General features: G+C 43.6%; 1 protein-coding gene across 2 annotated transcripts in view; it reads right to left on the bottom strand.

Annotated features, from left to right (window-relative positions):
- Window positions 1-1563: 1563 nt before the first annotated feature.
- The window catches only part of MTIF3 (mitochondrial translational initiation factor 3), a 56566-nt gene continuing 38547 nt past the window's right edge, over window positions 1564-19582 (bottom strand). For both annotated transcript variants that reach the window (XM_069202219.1, XM_069202218.1), the window contains exons 3-4: window positions 16310-16464; window positions 1564-6217 (exon numbers count right to left, since the gene is read on the bottom strand). In XM_069202219.1, coding sequence (XP_069058320.1) covers window positions 5990-6217; window positions 16310-16464 — 383 coding nt within the window. In that variant the 3' untranslated portion in view covers window positions 1564-5989. The remainder of the gene's footprint in view (window positions 6218-16309; window positions 16465-19582) is intronic.

The raw sequence follows: 19582 nt of genomic DNA, 5'->3' as shown, positions 1-19582 counted from the left end.
GCAGACGAGCCTGGACTGTATCGGATAGCACGGAAAGGCCTTCTCTTGCTGGTCAAAAAGCAGGAGCAAGTGCGATGTGGCATTATTAACTCCTTAGGTCAGCTGAGGAAGTGTGATAATCTCATCATCCATAATCTTCAATGTGGCTTGTTGGGTCCGGGGTTTGCATGTGGTAGGAAGGATGGTTGCAGGTGAATGAATGCAGATTTTAGAGACTTACTTGTAGGAGTCCTAGCATCATTTCCAGACATGTTGCAGCAACGAGAAGGCAGAGAAAAATAGTCTCTTTGCCTTCTTAACTAATGGTAAATGTGTGTAGTTGGGCCAGCCGATCTTAAGAACCGTAGGCACGGCATAATGTGTGGGCTCCTTTTAGCTGCATCGTTTCAAGGGACCACAGCTGTTTAATTTTAACACGAGGGTACCTGAGGTGGCACTCAATTACACCCCAGATAAAATAACTCACCTTCCCAATTTCGAGTAGATTTAGAACAAGTTCTTAACCTTTTGACTTCTGTGAACATCTACTTATTCATTACAGAATCCATATTGGAATCCGGGGCCCCCACTGAGTCATTTTTGGAAGGTTGTGATCGTGGCCTATGCATTTTCCATGATTGGGACAGCCAAACAATACAAAAATAAACCAGAAACAAGCATTCATCAAACAAATACGCAAATCCAATTATAAATATTTCATTTAATTCACAAACAAATCTAAATTTCAATTACAGTGAGAAGGTTGGAGCTTTTCTAAATTCAAGTGAGGCCACTAAACGTCCATTCTATATTCTCTTTGATGCATTTGCACTGCTCCCACAAATCATTTGAATCAATCAATCAATGTTTAATTTTACATTGTATTATGTATATGCACTTTAATAATCTGTTAACATTTTTTTTTTTTTTTTTTTAAAGAACATCCTACTTTTAGTAGGCACCAGGCAAAGATTAATTATCTAAAATTCCTCTGCAAGGGCATGACCTTCCTTTTATTTATTATGCCATTACATGGCTGGCATTGTAGATGTGTGATCACACCTGTATTTACAGACAATATTACAACATTTTACTTTTAGAAAAGAAGGTGTTCCATATTTCCTTGGCTTTGTAAGATGCCTCTTGCATCCACGTTGGTGCACACTGGGCAAGAGCAGCCCACCTCTATGCAAATGGATAACACCACGAGTAATTCTTTGAACTTGTATCATCAGACCCTCTCAAAGCTCCATTTTCGTTTTTAAACCTCAAGTCACAAATGTATATTTATTCAATACAAACAAAAATAGCAACTGCCTAAATCCGAGGTCCTCTTTGAGCTTGAAATAAAGACGAAAACATCACTCCACCATTATGACATCTGTAGTCACCTGGCAGCTTAGGGGGGCTGAGGCTGCAGTTTGTCTTAGCAGAAATCTCACTAAGATTATAATGTAGTGCTGTAGCCAATTACCAACAACTACTTTTTGTATGTCTGTGTGATGGATGTGTACATTCATTCGAACACACTAGATAACGCTTTCCAAATATATGTAGGGAGACCTCCCTGCTGAGTAAGTGATGGATTCACAGGAGTAGGTCACTGATATAATGATGACGGCATGCTACTATTGGTGCTCTTGGGTGATCGTGCCCTACGCATCCTTGCAGGTGGAGTATAACTGACATCTATTCGCTGGGAGGGTAGTCTCATGGCCTGCATGTGCAGGTCATGAGTGCAAACTTACTTGTGTGGGCGAATATTCGACCAGGTGGAGCAACACAAGCCTGCCAGAAAGCTCTGAGTTTCAGAGATCTGTTTTGGAGTAACAGTGTGAGAGGATCCCTCTTCTAAGGCAGCATCTCCACACCAAGAGCTGGTTTGGATGACACTTAACCCACCCCAGACAGCTGGTGGGTGATCTCCTCACGAGGTCAGATCCCTGTTTCTCCTCATCCCCAATGGCAGAAGAGCATCCGACATAACAAGGAACAGAGCACCTGGCGAAGAAAGGCGTTAGAGGGCCCGTCATGCAGGTTAATCTTAAAAGCTCAACCTGTGTGTGTGGATCTGGCGCGAGATCAGTCCACTACTTTTGTCCTGGGTATTTACGGTTCTCAGTTCTGGCAGTCTGTCATACACTAGCTTCAATATCCTACGATGAAGAAGCATATGTATCCCATTCCTTAACAGTATTTCCTACCCCTACGAAGCAGGCCTCCACCATGATGAAAAAGGACGTACCACGTTTGTATGGAAACACGTGATAAAATAAGTAGGGTGGACAGTGGCTCCCCAGAATGATCCAGCAAACCATGGCATTTCCAGAAAATCGAATACTGAAGTTTACTCAACAACGATGAGAGTCCCTTATAGCACCAGAGAGAGGCAGCAAACACTGAGCAGATACACCAATGAGTAGGCAGAGAGAGACATCCAGTCACCAGATTCACCCATCAAACAATGGAAAAACATTGAGAGAAATAATCATCTTGGGATAGAATCTTGGAAACTGCCTAGACAGTCAATTCAATGGGACAATAATATATGCAATGAGATGGCAACTCCTCTGCCCGCTTCTCACTGAAAACATATTCCTGGTATTTTATATGAACTATCATTTAACTGCAGCTGTTCTCTGCAACACTGTACATGTTAAATCTTCAGTCAAAGACATATTTTGCTGGCTTTACAGAACATTTCACATAAGTATGAAAGAGATCCCTGCTCAGCACGTTGTACATATGCTCCCTTCCACATGGCAGCTATAAAACCGGAGAGGCCACATTTGCTGGCAGATCAGCGTTCAAAATGAACAAGAGCTTTGACAGTACCTGACATTTGACCTCAGTCTTTGAATGCACAGCAAATGTGATGAGATAAAAACAAGATTTAAAGGCCTGTTTGCAGAAAAATAGTTCCTGGAAGAATTTCGTAAATACGGTCTGGGCAAAGGGAGGATCGAATTGAACCTGGACAGCCTAAAACAGCAGTTCCCAGTCAGTGGTACGCGACCCCCAGGGGTCCGTGACACATTCCCTGGAGGTCCACAGGCCTGGGCCTGCAGGAAGGCACATCTCCAGCTGAGGCCTCTCCCTGAGTGTTTGTGAAATATATTACTTCATTTGTGCAGCAATTTTAAAAGCACTGCAAAGTTCCTTGTACATCCAGCAGCTTTCGGGCAAAAATAAAAGCGTCAAGATAACTCTGGTGATTCATGTACCTGCTGGAGAGAGATGGGAGTTTTGTTTGTAGGCAGTTCTGACTAATCCAAGGTTGCGCAGAAGGTTAATATTCCTGCTGCAAAGAACGTGTATGATGCAAAGTACAGTATTTTATGTGCATAGCACAGTGGATTACTGCCTTTGTCACAGAGATTATTTTGTTACTGTGCAGTTCATAAATTACAATAGTAATCTAGCACAGTGAGCTAAGAACCGCCATCAAAAAGCTGCATGCAAACTGCGTGGAACAAATTAGAAAGTTATGTTATTTTCCAGTCTTTCATTATCCTTATGCTGCTAAAAAATGTTTGCTTGCATAGAAATACATGTTTTATTAAAGTCAATGCTAACCACTGTGCTATGTTCTGAATCGTGTGTTTGTGGATCTCCAGATCATGCACTCAGAAAATGCCTACCAGTGTGGATGACATGTGAATCCTACACCTTGTTGTCCCCTGTAAAGTGCTCCAACACCCTACAATGGTATGAGAGGTGCTTTCAAACAAATTAATTACATGGGACAGAGAGGCTTTGGAGAGATGAGAGGCCCTTATGGTTTTACTTCCTTTCCCCACCACATATTTATGTGAAAAAGCTTTCACAGATGTTATGTACCTAAAACTAAAAACAGAAATGCTTGGGAAATGTACAATCTGACTTGAGTATTCAGCTTTCCTAAATAAAACCAAACAATAAAACGTGAGTTGCCGAGATGCAGCACCAACCTTACAATTGATTTTTTTTTATTTGTGCATATTTTTTTCAATATAAAATAATCATATCTTTAGTTATTTGAGTATTTGTTTGGTGTGTACTTGTTTGTATATTTTTTGTGAATTACTGTTTTAATGCTTGAAATTTAAATTGGACAAATTGCTGGTGGGGTCCCTGGCTTCCAGTAGTGATTCAGTGGGAGTCCTCAGAAGCCAAAAGATTGGGAACCACTTTCCTAAACTGCAACAAGTTTGGGAATCAACTTAAAATTAAGACACACAATGTGCAGCCAGGGGTATAGTCCACCCATCAGCTAACAATGACCAAAACCAAGCAAATGGCCATGGTGTTCCCGAGTTAATTTACTGTTTGTCCAGACCGTATGAATCAGGCTTTACATAACACACCTCTGAATAATACATGAAGTGTAAATTACTATGTGCCGTTGAATGATGTCACTGCCTTTTCAGGTTTCATTTGTTCCACACAAGCTGCCGCTGATGTTCAGCCTTCAACCATTTGGCTTGTGCAGGTAAGTAATGCTGATGGGAATTTTGGTGATTGGATCATTATTTTTCGTTACATTTATTAGCTGTTAGTCAATGATTGATCGTGGCTCCTAGTTTGTAACACTAAGAGTATCTGATGACATTCATTTATACTACGAAAACCAGAGATATACTTTTGCCAAATTATATTAGCTTTGTCAGTTTGTCCCTTAGAAGTCGATGCACGTGTAAGTAACCTCCAAGAGGTGCACGGGCAGCGCAATAGAACTACACAACAGAGAATTACTGATCTATGAGACGGCGTTTGATTTTTTGTGTCTTATTTTAGTACAATACTGCAGTTTTCTTTTGTTTGTAAAGAATTAAGTAGCAATTTTTCAAAAATGTGCAATTAATGCAATTGTCGAAAGGGTATGAAATAAAGCGCCTTGCAGCAGCGAGCAGCCCGTTCAATGCTTCAGCCCCAGAGGGCTAAGGAACAGCGTGAGTGAGGTCTTTAATGTACTATATCTGTTCGGCAAGCCATTTTTAGGTCTTGCCTAGAGGGAGGTTTAGATGTGGAAGAAATAATGACCTGTCTCTGTGATCAAAAACAAATAATAAATAAACATATAAACACATGCATGTAAAGAGGGCTTTGGGTCACCCCTCTTCATCCATTGGTCTGTTCGGTTGTCGTTCACATTTTTCTTCTACTCATAAGTGAGTGGTGCCACTTTCACTAACGATAACTGTACATCTGTAGAAAAATATGTGTACTTCCTTGTAAGGGCAGAGGCCCGTACTTTACTTTGCCAGGGCTTTTTTCTTTCCATTCTTTATCATTTTTCCAATGTGTTTAGTCACATTGTGTTTTTAAATTTAAGTTACTTTAAAACATATGGTATTAGGCTGTTCTGAGAAAATATATGCATTTTTATTGAAGCAATTGTGATATATATATATATGCATTGGATAGCAACACTGTTCTTAACATCACATACATTTATATTAGGTCATGTAGGTTACAGTAATTCAAAGCCAATTGCACCTTTTCAATGTGGCAGGCAGTAAGAATCACATGTTTGCTCTGATGCCCATTAAAACTAAAAGAGGTTTCTATGTCTAAGTACTTATACCTGCTAGGAAGCAGCAGTAGTGTTCTATGAAAATGATGTCAGATGGTCAATTTATTTCTGCATTCTAAGCATATGGCTGTCATGTTTAGGCAATAACGTGTTTTCACTGTTTCGTTTTCGGTTTTGTGTGCAATAAAGAAATGTAAAAAAATGTAACCATGACGCAAGCTTCCCAAGGCCAGGACCACTGACTTTGACAGTGCTCGTTACTTTCAGGAAGCAATGTTTTTTTTTTTTTATCTTTCAAAGGTAACAAATAGAAAACCTTTTTTGTTGAATGTTATTCAACTATTAAAACAAAATTCTCAATCGCCATCCATTTGCGATGTTTGAAGTTATCGCAATTAACTCTGCGACATATAACATAGATTTACAATCATGGGGAGCACATTTCAAGGAAACCGTCCAGCCTTTCCAAGACACTTAGCTGTCCGTTTAATGAGGTCATTGAGGTGGCTTGTTTGGTTCCAATGTCTTAGCCTGGTTACTTTGCTCGTTCGAATTGCCAGTGCCATCTTGTGTTTCTCTCTGGTTCTGCTTGTATTCACGTAATTCTTTTTCGGACATGGGCCTCAAAACGCACATAGCAGCTCTTCCATCTTTTATCATTTTCGGCTGGTACACACAGGCAGCGCTTCCAATCAGAGATTCAACAATTTGCTCAAGAACGGCCTGCAAAAAACATGAAAACCAAAATTGCTTCGGTTAGTTCTGAAATCTTCAAATTTAAGTATGCTCAAGGAAGGAATATTTAAATAATACTTTTATTTTCTTCTCTCATTTCCGTGCCCTGTTCACTGCAATCCACTGTCACTTTGGACCCAGCTGTTGCATCTACCACCCATATCAATTGACGTTCGCAGACTGGTCTTAATAAACATTACACCCAGGACTTTCTTTTTGCGCATTGTTTTGAAAAAAGGCTTTCACAAGTTAAATACACTCTCCTTGTCCATTATCTTTCTTCGATCTCTAGTATCAACTGTGGCTGCCGCCTGGGCTCAGCATCGTTCAAAGCCCTCATGATCGCATACAAAGTTCGTCCACCTGACAGGCCAAATCACTGAACTGGGCGAATTTCGTCATTCAAAGTACTGGCTAGTGCCACGAAGAGATGTACTGGTCTGCAACGGCAGTTCTCAAGCTGTGGCACCTTTTATAGACTTACATGGTTGAATCAGCCACACCTGACAGGATAGGAGTCCCAGATCATATAACATACAGCAATAAACAGCGCTAACATGTCCTAGGAAAACAGTAGTGTTTATTGCGTAGTACATTTATCTAATTGTAAAGCGTCCAAACTTTAGCCATCAAAGTAAATGTGGTTTGAATGCCTCTTCTCCTCCAGACCCTTCTAGTTCAGATTTCACAGCACAAGTGTGTGATGGTGTAGATAAGGGGGTGAGATTCACAAAAATGTGAGGAAAAGGATCGCATGTAAATCTGTCACAAACATACCAACCTGGGCGAAATGTAGTTAGAAGTAACATTTCTTCTCCAGCATTGGATCTTTCACAGATTTACATAAATTAAATCAGAATACTGTGTGTGTGTTATGGGATCCAGTTAGGCCAAAAACATAGTCCAACCTTCCTACAGATTTTGTATAGTATAGGCTTTTAGTTAATCTAATATTCCTCCATGTATTCCAGGTATGTGCAGCTGGCATATGTTTCGCTCAGATAACTAGACTCCTAGAGCTTTCTCAAGGGAGTGGTAACCTATTTCGTCATGTATGTCATCATTATTAGCTTTATTTTCGGTAAATATAAATACCATAAAAGCACATCAAAAAAGAAAGGAACGGCAAGCTACATGATAAACAATTTAAGTCATAAAAGATTGAAAAGGAGAGAAAAAAGAAAAGAGAAATATTTACACATAAGCAGTTCCCTCATGGAAAATCGCACCTTATAGTTATGTAAAAACACATTATAGATAAAAGAATAAGATACAAGCCTGGCAAACCATATCAGATAAAAAGGACATTTCTATTTAAAAAATATCTAAGAAAAATAAAAACAGCAGGTAGGGAATGCATCTGAACCAATAAAAGTGATATGTGCATACAATGATAAATCCATCAATTGTTGTTTACCACATTCATTGTTAAATTTCCCTCTGCTTTTTTAAGCGTGTTCAGTCTGATACGCCAGATTGAGTCTAAATATTTTGACAAACAACAAACCACTAAAACCGATGAATCAGATTTAAAAATTCTCAAAGCTAGCAAGCAGTTTTTAAAACCCTTACTTCTGCACAGAGGAATAATCCAACGGGCTCTTTGTTTGGAGTATGCGGGGCATTGGAAGAGAATATGAGTTACTGATTCTTCTCTGGCACAGCCCATCGGACACATCTTAGAAGAACAACTAAAATTAGACCATTTATAAGTGAGGGAACGCAAAGGAAGAGAGCCCACCCTGAATCTAATGTATAATGAACGAGCAAACGGAGAAGATACTATATCCATATATTGTGCAAATTCATAATGGCATTTAAAATATAAAAAGTTTCCCGTCATGGATGATGACGAGACAGCGGACAATTGGGAAAGTTGAACGTGGAGCCAGAAAGCATCCTTTAGTGTCTGGGTTGCGTTCTTAGGGATAGATAATGGTTCCTTCCAATAGGACCCCAAACCAAGAAGCGAGAGGGTCCTTTCTACATATGCACACCACTTGATTTTGGAGCTAGTGTTGTTGGCCATCAAGTTAGCTAGCGCACATCTATAATGGACAAGAGAATCTGATGACCATAAGCGAATCCAGTACAACAGGGGCTTGAGTGCAACGATCTGGCTGATAGAAGGGAGATTTAGGTCCATGCGTATTGGGAGCAGTGGGGTACTGGAAGGAACTCTTAGCAATGACCTTAAGAAAGAGTTCTCCACTTTTATCAAATCATCCAGGCAACAGTGGCCCCACAGTTCAGCTCCATAGATTGCTCCCCCTCTTGCTTGTAGTTTATAAATTTCTACTGCGGGCGTCATGGCAAAGCTAGGAGATCTAGCTGCAAATCTTGCAATGCCACTCGCTCGCTGTTGCAATCGTAAAGTTGCCTTCTGGATGTGGCGCTGCCACTTGTGCGAGTCTTCTAGTTTCAGGCCTAAATAATCAAAATCGCTGACTCTTTCCAGCGCGGCACCCTCTAAATAGATAGGTCGTCTCATTCTGCCTTTCCTATCGCCAAACACCATGCACTTGGTTTTTAATCGGTTGATTTCGAGCCCATAATCATTGCAATAGTCAATGAATCTTGAAAGCAGGGTTGAAAGGCCTGTGGCTGTTTGAGAAACCAGCAGGGTGTCATCGGCAAAAAGAAGGCAGGGGATCTTCTGCCCTCCTATTTTAGGCGAGTCGTTAGAGCACTCCATAAGATAAGGGATGCATGCGTTTATGAAGAGAAGGAATAAGGTAGGGGCAAGAACACAACCTTGTCTTACACCTCGGGCAGTAAGGAATTTTTCTGTTAATTCACCTTGTGGGCCCCATCTAATTCTACCATAGTTGCCAGTGTAAAGATCCCTGATAATATTTAAAATAGAGCACGGGACTCCTATTTTAGACAGAACTTTCCACAGTTTGTGGCGGGGTACTAGATCAAAGGCCGATTTTAGATCTACAAATGCTACATATAGGTGGCCTAAGTCAACATCGACAACTTTCCATTTAATAGAAGTAAAACGAAATATCTGATCTAATGTGCTAATTTTTTCTCTGAAGCCCGCTTGTAGATGATTTAAGATTTGATTTTCAACTAGCCACTTGTTCAGCCTGCTCAACAACTGATAACAGAAAATTTTTTGAAGGTTGTCGAGGAGGCTGATGGGTCTATAATTACCCGGGTTGTTCCTCTCTCCTTTCTTATGGATGGGCACTATAATCGCCTCTTTCCATGAGTCAGGATAAATTCTGCTAGTCAAGATGGCATTAGAAAGTCTGTTAATATATGGGCCCCAGGTGTTCTGGTCCACTTTAAACATATCAGAGGGGATCCCGTCCATCCCAGGGGCTTTTGCTGCTTTCTGAGCTGCAATGGCCGACACAGTTTCGTTCAGTGTAAAAGGGGGCAAGAAAGCCATAGACTCGTCAAAAGTTGTTGGCTCCTCCGAAATTATGTCAGAAATATGACTTGCCAACAATGGTCCATACAATTCCTTAAAGTAGGAGAGCCAGATGTCAGGAGAAATATAAGACTCCAGGTGAGATGCGCGGTTCTGATCACCACAGGAAACTAGGAGCCAGAACCGTTTTGAATCATGGACGGTAGCTGCCTCAAGTAAATTGCTCCATAGCCCCTCTTCGTACTCGAATTTACTTTTGTTGCAAGTGGAAGCATAATGACGTCTAGCAATGATGATGCCTGATCTGTCCTTGGTCTTTAGCGCGATGGCCAAAGTATTTTTGGCCTCCCTACACCTCTTGTTGAACCATTTAGTATGTGGTCGAATACAGGAAATAGTCGGTGGCCTTGGACGTTTAGTAAACAGCTCTTTCAAAGTAGAAAAAAGGTCCAAATGAAGAGGCAATATTTCTAATGGAGCCAGAATAACGTTGGTATCAAATAACTGGTGAGAAGAGGTTAGGGCACGCAATTTTCCTTGAAGCTTGTTTGATTGCACAAAGGAGTCCCACCTGACTGTACGCCTATTACTGGACAGCTCCATAGCAGTAGAGGAGACAGGGGGAAGTGCGACCCCTACTAGGAGAGAACTCTTGTATGTGATCTGGAGGGGAGCATGATCACTAGTATGGGGAAGACCCACCTCTAAGTCTAGAATATGGTGCCATAGTCTTAAGTCAAAGAGGATATAATCCAATTTGTTACTATATGAGCCCCTGAAGAAGGTTGGTCTGGCCGGAATGTCCGCTGGAAAGCGGCCATTACCCAAACGAAGGCCATGGGATATCATGAGGTCCACTATCTGTGAGGCCCTAACGCTTGGTTTATATGAATTTTGCTGGGTAGAATGAAAAGTCACAGGAGGAGGGATATTCCATACACTATCTTCAGACTGCATGACCTCTATGTGATCTGCGTTAAGTTCAAGTAGAACGTTAAAGTCACCAGCTATTATGATATGATATTTGAGGCGAAGGTCTGAGATTAAGATATTCAGTAGCTCGACAATGGGAGATCGGTGATTTGAGGGTCCCGGTCTGCTATAAATATTTAGACAAAGGACAGGAGTGCCTGAGGCTGGGTAGATAGCAACGGCCAAAATATCATGGGAATCCACATATATCTCCTTTGTACCACTCCCCTCTATAGATTTTACCCATGTGATTAAGCCCCCTGCCGCCCTGCCAGCTAAAGATGGCTTAGCAGGCTTGAAAAAGGAACTATACCCTTGTTTGTATGTACAATGCGTTGCCCATGTTTCCTGGAACATGCAGACGTTAAAATTTCCAACGAGTGCCCCCCACTCAGTGTCAACAAGTTTGCTGTTAATGCCAGCCACATTCCAGGATAAAAGTTTTGCTGTGTGCTGGACACAAGAAATGTTTGAGTTCGTGGTAGTATCAACTTGGACGTAACTGGCAACGGGGTTCGCCTTGAATAAACTTGTGGTATTATTAATAGTTCCAGGTTGTGAGTCCGATAAAAGAAGAGAGGCTGGGCAGGGTGAATTAGATGGAAAGTTCATGGCTGCTGTGGCTGTGCAAAGATTGGTGAAACATAGTCAGTCAATATCCGAGGTAGCCCCAGGATCATGGGTTAGTTGGGCCCTTGAAGCAGGGCCAAAACAGAACTTAGGGGCCAAATCAGGGAGTGGATCTCTCTGGACCTGATGGCCTGTTGGTCTTATGTCTTGAGTAGTTGTAAAATGGTTCGGGGCCAAATTGGCTGATCTAGTGGAAGGATTCGCACGCATATAGCTAGCAATAGGACAGCTAGCTGAAAGAGTAATTGCTGAGGACTTCCTGCGTATAGACCGTGCTTCCATTTCCATGAGGCCTGCTGCCAAATGTGGGCTTTTAAGACTAAGTGTTATAAAGTCACTAGGACCAGAGAGACCAGGGGAACCATTAGATCGCTCGACAGAAACAATGTCATCATGGATGATTGAGCCACAACCCCTGGTATGTCTCACCCAGTGCAAGACCTTGTTTGTTAGTGAGGCTTTGTCTTCTCTCACGTTTGGGGGCAAAGGTGGAACATTGCACATGTATATGTAGTTGTTGCTAATTAATTTATGATTGTGGTATAAAGCTTTGGTAGTATCCCATTTGAAGTGAACATTAGGAAGGAGAGGGGTAGTTCTTCCAAAAGAGGACGTAAGCTGTTTTGCAGGACACTGATCGTCTATGGGACCTGCAGCACAAGCTAGTGGCAGAAGAGGCCCGTTTGGAAAAACGCCTTTTGCAGGTGGATGCTTGGTAGGCAAAAGGTTTGAGTTAGGCTCGCTAATAGGGGAAGGATATTTGCTTTTAAGAAGGGTGGTGATCTCAAGCAATAATGCTCTCAACACGCTAACTTCAGTCTTAAGGCTACACACCAATGTGAACAAATCATTTTGTGGAGGAGGACTCACTATACATGGCAGAGCTGAGACGGCTGGTTGCTGATTGTCTGAGTCAATGGATGCCAGCGGAGAAAAACGATTAGAGCATAAAATTGAAGGGTGAGGTGTGCAAGCTCTAAGAGCATCTACATCGGAATAGGGTGTAGGGAGGGCAATAGGATCTTGGCAAGGCAACGACTGTTGGAGTGGTTGGTGAGATGAGGCGACAGAATGAGGGTTAACAGCAGTATGTGAACTAGATGTTAGAAATGGAATAAGCGTGCCAGATTTTGAGCCCTTTCGACTAGGCTTCTCCTTGTTGTTTAGAATCTGTTCTACCTCTTCTATTAAATCATCTATTTCCTTGGCAACATGGCTAGTGTGGGGTAACATAGTCTTGTTGATTTTGAGTATTTTGGATTTGCCAGAGCCTAAAGTCGGGCTGTCTTTGGCCTTACGCTTCCCCATTGGCGAATGGTACTATGTCACAATGTAGAGGAGAGATTGGAGTACTTCCCTATGCAGGAGGGACAGTTGCCGTGCCTTAGGACCAAGAGAGGTGGCCCAGCCCGGCCTCCTTCGGCCTCGGACGGGCACGGACGGGCCCGCCCTTGGCCCGGGCTTCGCCCGGGCACGCCCGCGCGCGTCCCGCGAGCGGGAGCGCAAAGGAAGAATTTAAAGGGCTCCTGCCCGATTGCAGCTTCCTGCGGCAACCACCACCAGCAACACAGCGCGTCCCGCGAGGCGGGAGCGCTTTGAAGTTTTTAAAGGGCTCCTGCCCGATTACAGCTTCCTGCGGCAACCACCACCAGCAACACAGCGCGTCCCGCGAGGCGGGAGCGCTTTGAAGTTTTTAAAGGGCTCCTGCCCGATTACAGCTTCCTGCGGCAACCACCACCAGCAACACAGCGCGTCCCGCGAGGCGGGAGCGCAAAGGAAGAATTTAAAGGGCTCCTGCCCGATTGCAGCTTCCTGCGGCAACCACCACCAGCAACACAGCGCGTCCAGTTTTTAAAGGGCTCCTGCCCGATTACAGCGCGTCCCACGAGGCGGGAGCGCAAAGGAAGAATTTAAAGGGCTCCTGCCCGATTGCAGCTTCCTGCGGCAACCACCACCAGCAACACAGCGCGTCCCGCGAGGCGGGAGCGCTTTGAAGTTTTTAAAGGGCTCCTGCCCGATTACAGCTTCCTGCGGCAACCACCACCAGCAACACAGCGCGTCCCGCGAGGCGGGAGCGCTTTGAAGTTTTTAAAGGGCTCCTGCCCGATTACAGCTTCCTGCGGCAACCACCACCAGCAACACAGCGCGTCCCGCGAGGCGGGAGCGCAAAGGAAGAATTTAAAGGGCTCCTGCCCGATTGCAGCTTCCTGCGGCAACCACCACCAGCAACACAGCGCGTCCAGTTTTTAAAGGGCTCCTGCCCGATTACAGCGCGTCCCGCGAGGCGGGAGCGCAAAGGAAGAATTTAAAGGGCTCCTGCCCGATTGCAGCTTCCTGCGGCAACCACCACCAGCAACACAGCGCGTCCTGTATGTTTCCTATACGAAAATGCTATTTAAAAAAGACATTCCAAGACTAGTCAACACTACTGTCAAATTAAAGATCTGTCAACCCCTTCCTTCATGTGTCGTGCTTGCCCCTATGTGTTCAGTAACTAACTGTATCAGAAGTGTTGACTTCTCTTTGACCAACTAGTCAACTAGAATTGTAACCACTATTGTGGACTTGTCCACTGCAGTGAGAAGCTAAAGTGGAAGGACATTTCATGAAGAAGCTAGGTGTGGACTTGAGCCACAATTTGTCAATGCTGGCCAGCCAGAGGATAGCAAAGTACGTCTAGAGTCGGTGGGTATGTGAATATGCTCAATGGGCAAACTCACAGTAGGGATTTCTTTTATTTGACGTAACATATGCTAGTTTACAAGCGCAAATGCTCATTATGTTTTACGATATTGGGCAAACAATTTAAAATTTCCTAATCAATAGTTGAACTGAAACACGTATTTACTGTACCTGGAAAATACAAAAGAGAATAAAATGACCATGTGGAAATCAAAACAAAGTGTTATTACAAGAGAAAGAAGGTAGTCTGGGGAAACCATAAGCATTATTTACAGAAGCATTTGTGATGTAATATATCTAATGGATAGGAAAATTGTGCTTAACATGTTTTACAATGACATTCGTGCTCCAGTTTACAATGATATTCATGATCCAGTTAATTGCTGGAATAACAACATTATCAGAAGTATAGCACTGAATAAAGAAATGTGCAACGGTACTCTGATGTGTACTTTGGCCCTTTTATTTACAATAATAAGCAACTAGAACTGATGGATTAAAATAACTGAGGAGATAATGTCTCCTCTCTGCCTATTAACTCTGATTTGGCTTGATCAATGTTAATCTACACCTGCTAGCTTCTGACAAAGGTTGAAAGACGTGACTGATAGCAGATCATCTTCAGACTGAAATTATTAATGTTGAGGGTCGTGTAATGATTCTGACCTAGGTTGTAAACCAGACACTGGTGTTTCGATCTTAATACCTGTCCTTGCAGATAAGGATAAGACATAACTGGTGGTTCTTCTTCCAGGTTCCAGAGCCAAAAAAGCTGCATCCCAGCATGCTGCATCTAAATGAAAGCATGCAGAACAACGTGATCACAAGAGTCCCTCAATCCCAAGGATGCCTGAAACCACCAGGTGAGGCTGAAGTAAATAACAGAGCCATTCAGTAGCTGACAACATGTTGCAGGCGAGCAATACTGTCCACAGTGGGTAAACCACTTTCCTGACCCTTGCAGAGTAGTACACCTGCAAGTGCTATCCATTCCAAAGGAACAGGGGAGATCTTGTCCTTAATAATGGTGAGAACTACATCACATAAAAGGGATATAATTTAATATTGGGATGCCAGAGATGCCTTAAGAGAGGGCACGCTCACCAAACAGTGGTGGAGGTTGAAACAGACGTGAATGCACACCACTGCCACGGTCTTAGTTTAAATGCACGATGTGGATCTCAAGTAAAAAGGGATAACTTGGCAGTGTACTGGTAGCAAATTTCCAAGCAACAAATGAGATATTTTCTGTTTAGTTCACAGACAGGAAAATAAAACAAAATGTCACTTAGGTACATGGACGGTACCAATTCCTGGTAAGCTCTAAAGAAGTCCGATTTCTGATGCAACAAAAGCCCTGACTAAATAAAAGAAAATGAAAAAAAAAAAGAAAAATCACAAATGTTAAAAGTATATATAAAAGTAATGAGGCCAAACGGATGAAGGTTAGCTTCTAAAACACGTAAGGAGTGGAGCCAATATTTTGTTTTAAATCAGTTGATCTGTGGCATTTATAGGAGTCTAAAACATGCGTATGGAAGCTGGGGAATGGGAGAAAACAGTCAGAAATGTACTGTGAGAAGCAAAACGTAAGCGATGCAGGCAGAGCCCAGAGAACCTCCCAAAAACAAATGTGTTCCTTTTGAACGAGGTTGGATTGGTGCACCTATAGGGCTGCTCTGTGCCCATGTTGTTTCTCAAGCACACCTTTGTAAATAACATACTGAGCCACAGCTTTCTCGCTACCGGCACGAGGAAAAACAACTCTCAGTCACTCCTGATTCAAAATTTGCAAGGTGCATACGCTGGTCTTCTAAAGGTTTCTGTTTATGCTGAGCAATAAATTCTCATGTACACTTCTCAATAACGAGGACAACCTACCGGTCAAGAGTAAGGATGGGTAGAACATGTAAATAATACTTCCATCATGGAGTAGAGGAAGACATGATTTTACGAGGTCCTCTGCAATCTTCTTGTGGTCATTTCCAAGACCATGTTACAAAGGATTGCTACTCCCCTGACCTGAATACAACTACCTATCATGAATTCTCAAAATCATACTAAAAGGTGCGTTACTTATATTCATTAGGAGCTGGCACTGTGTCCTCTATTCTAAGCTACCATCTTGCTCATCTCAGCACTTCCTTTTAATAAGTAAGTGAAGCATGAAGCTCTGCACTGCTAGTTATACATGTCTAGAAACCAAATCTATTGACAGGACATAGAGTTTGGAATCAGCTCCACTAATTGAAATTCAGGGTACCTACAAACTGTCAATATGCCAACCCACTACTGTCTAAACATTTCAAAAAGTGTCTGATGTTTCTTCAGTGTCGTTTATACGTTGTGTGCTGATGGACGACTATCAATGTCCTTACGACAAAGAGGTCACCTCATTTGTTTCAGCTTACCATCTTGTCATTGGCCTCAGCTGAACTTCCTTTTACCACAGTGATTCTCACATGATGTTTCTTCGCTAACCACTGCTGAATCTGTTTGGTTTTGGTCTCTACATCATGCTTTGCAATGCCCGCAGAAAAGCTCAATTCCTTTATTTGGACTGCTCCTGCAAAAAAGATAAAAACAACCTTACCTAAATACAGTCAGACAGTGTGATGACATTTAAGCGGATTGTGGGTATTTAAAAAGCAGATTCATTCAGATACCACTGACTATCATTACACTTTTTTTCAAAGACAATCTTCGAAATATTTAAGGCTTTACTTCAATCCGCCATACCCCTCACTGAATGGCAGAGCAACATCCAGATCACATAAAAAGATATCAGTGAACAAACATAAGTAAAACCAAATCTCTTTTATTTAGGTGCTAGTAATATATACTCAGATTCAACAGGTTAGCAACACTATATGACAAAAGGAGCTGCCTATCTCTTACAGCAGAGTAATATTAAATCAACGATGTTCCTTTAGATCCTAGATTAGAACTAGCAGGAAGCAGGTGCAACACAATGGTCACCATTGTGGGACTGATTCCTTCTTATTGTGAAGGTACTTTTATCTTAAAGCACTACCATCAGGAATGCAAGAACAACTTGAAGTATTTTGCCTTTCCTCTTTTAAAACACAGTTTTCAATAGACAGGTCAAATTTTGCCAATTACTGCCTTTAGGGGTGAATTTTAGACAGGAACAGGACCATGTAAAGAAGTCGCCATTATAAAATCCAGCAACACCTGGGCATTTTTCAGTTGCAAGCAGATGTTGCTCTGCATAGGTGTCAAGCTACTTCTGTCTCTTCTCGACACAGCACCGATGGCAAAGCAGCAATATTCAAGGCAGTAGCAATACGTCAAGATGTAAAGAAAAAGATACCATAGTGCGATCAGTGGCCGTTTCAACCTTACTCCAGAGGCATGACCTTCTAGCGAGAGAAGGGCATCATCGTCTCATCTGTAATAGGCATGAGCAAAGACATTACATTTCGCCAATGCAAAGCTCTTGGCTTTGCAAATGTCCTCTAGCCATGTTGTAGAGCAGCATGGAGTGGAGACGAGCAGACTGAAGTGGGATGGAGATGAGTAGACTGAAGTGGGGTGGCATGGCGTAGAGTGGTACGGAGTGGCGTAGAAAGCAGTAGAGTAGAGTGGCTCAGAGTGGTTTAAAGTAGAGTGGAGTGGAGTGGACTGGCCTAGAGTGGACTGATGAAGAATGGATTGGCGTAGAGTTGAATAGAGTGTAGCAAGGTAGACTAAAGTGTCATTGAGTGGAGTGGCTTAGCGTAGAATACTGTGGCAGGTGCGTAGAGTGGAGTAGAGTAGAGTGACACAGTAAAGTGGCGTAGAGTGAAGTGGTGTAAAGTGGGGTAAAGTGGTGTAGAATGGCATAGAGTAGAGTGACACAGGGTATAGTGATGTAGAGCACAGTGGCGAACAGTGGTGCAGAGTAGAATGCAGTGGTGTAGAGTGGGGTGGTGCAGAGTAGAGTTGTGCAGTGGTGTAGATCTGAGTGGCATAGAGTGGTGCAGAGTAGAGTGGTGAAGAGTGCAGAGTACAGAAGAGCAACATAGTGTGCAGTGGTGTAAAGTGCAGTGGCATAGAGTGGAGTGCTGCAAAGTAGAGTACAGAGGTACAGAGTGCAATGGTGCAGAGTAGAGTAGTGCAGAGCAGAATGGTATACAGTGCAGTGGCATAGAGTGGTGCAGAGTAGAGTGTAGTGGCATAATTTGGTGGTGCAGAGTAAAGTGGCATAGAGTGCAGTGGTGCACAGTAGAGTGCAGTGGCATACAGTGGTGCAATAGTGTGGAATGCAGTGGTCGAGAGTACAGTGGTGCAGAGCAGAGTGACAGAGTGCAGAGGCACAGAGTGCTGTAGAATATAGTAGAGTAGCAGAGAGTGCATTGGTCTAGAGTGTATTAGTTTAAAGTGCAGTGTTGCAGAGTAGAGTGCAGTTGTGTGGCATAAAGTGCAAACTGCTGTGACAGAGTAGGGTGGTGCAGACTAAGGCCCTCATTCTGACCCTGGCGGAGGACCGCGGGAGCACCGCCGACAGGCCGGCGGTGCTCCAATGGGGATTCCGACCGCGGCGGTAAAGCCGCGGTCGGACCGGCACCACTGGCGGGGTCTCGCCAGTGTACCGCGGCCCCATTGAATCCTCCGCGGCGGCGCAGCTTGCTGCACCGCCGCGGGGATTCCGACCCCCACTACCGCCATCCAGATCCCGGCGGTCGGACCGCCGAGATCCGGATGGCGGTAGGGGGGGGTCGCGGGGCCCCTGGGGGCCCCTGCAGTGCCCATGCCACTGGCATGGGCATTGCAGGGCCCCCCGTAAGAGGGCCCCTACATGTATTTCACTGTCTGCTGCGCAGACAGTGAAATACGCGACGGGTGCAACTGCACCCGTCGCACAGCTTCCACTCCGCCGGCTCGATTCCGAGCCGGCTTCATCGTGGAAGCCTCTTTCCCGCTGGGCTGGCTGGCGGTCTGAAGGCGACCGCCCGCCAGCCCAGCGGGAAAGTCAGAATTACCGCCGCGGTCTTTCGACCGCGGAACGGTAACCTGACGGCGGGACTTTGGCGGGCGGCCTCCGCCGCCCGCCAAGGTCAGAATGAGGGCCTAAGTTTGTAGAGTGCAGTGGCATAAAATGCAGGGACATGGAGTGGTGCAAAGTAGAGTACCATAGATTGCAGTTGCTTAGAGTAAACTAGTGCAGTGTAAAGTACCATGGTGAATAGTAGAGCGGAGCAGAATAGAGTGTCAGAGTGCAATGAGAAATGTAGAGGATAGCTGCACTTAGTGCAATTGTGTAGAGTACAGTGGCGGAGAGTAAAGTGGTACAGAGTGCAGTGGCCAAAGTAGAGAGGTGTGGAGTAGAGTGGTGCAGAGTGCAGTGACAGATTAGAGTGGTGCAGAGAAAATCAGATTGGCATAGAGTGCTTTGGCAAAGAGTAGAGTGATGTAGAGTAGAGTGGCGTTGAGTGGTGCAGAGTAGAGTACAGGGCATAGAGTGCAGTGGTATAGAGTCGAGTCTTGCAGAGTAGATGTCAGTGGCATAGAGAAAGGGGTGGAGGGAGAGAAAATGAGCTACATGGAAGGGCGTTGGGTGGGAGGGAATAGCAGCTTCATGGACGAGGATATGGGAGACGAACTGAAAACACAAGCACTCATATGGAGTGCTTTAATACAAAAAAGTAGCTCCAAAAACAGGAGCAGTGAGAAGACAAGTA

The sequence above is a fragment of the Pleurodeles waltl genome, chromosome 8, assembly GCF_031143425.1.
Source record: "Pleurodeles waltl isolate 20211129_DDA chromosome 8, aPleWal1.hap1.20221129, whole genome shotgun sequence".
Taxonomy (NCBI): domain Eukaryota; kingdom Metazoa; phylum Chordata; class Amphibia; order Caudata; family Salamandridae; genus Pleurodeles; species Pleurodeles waltl.
The sequence above is the reverse complement of the archived record's forward strand: the minus strand, read 5'-3'. Positions and strand labels throughout refer to the sequence as shown.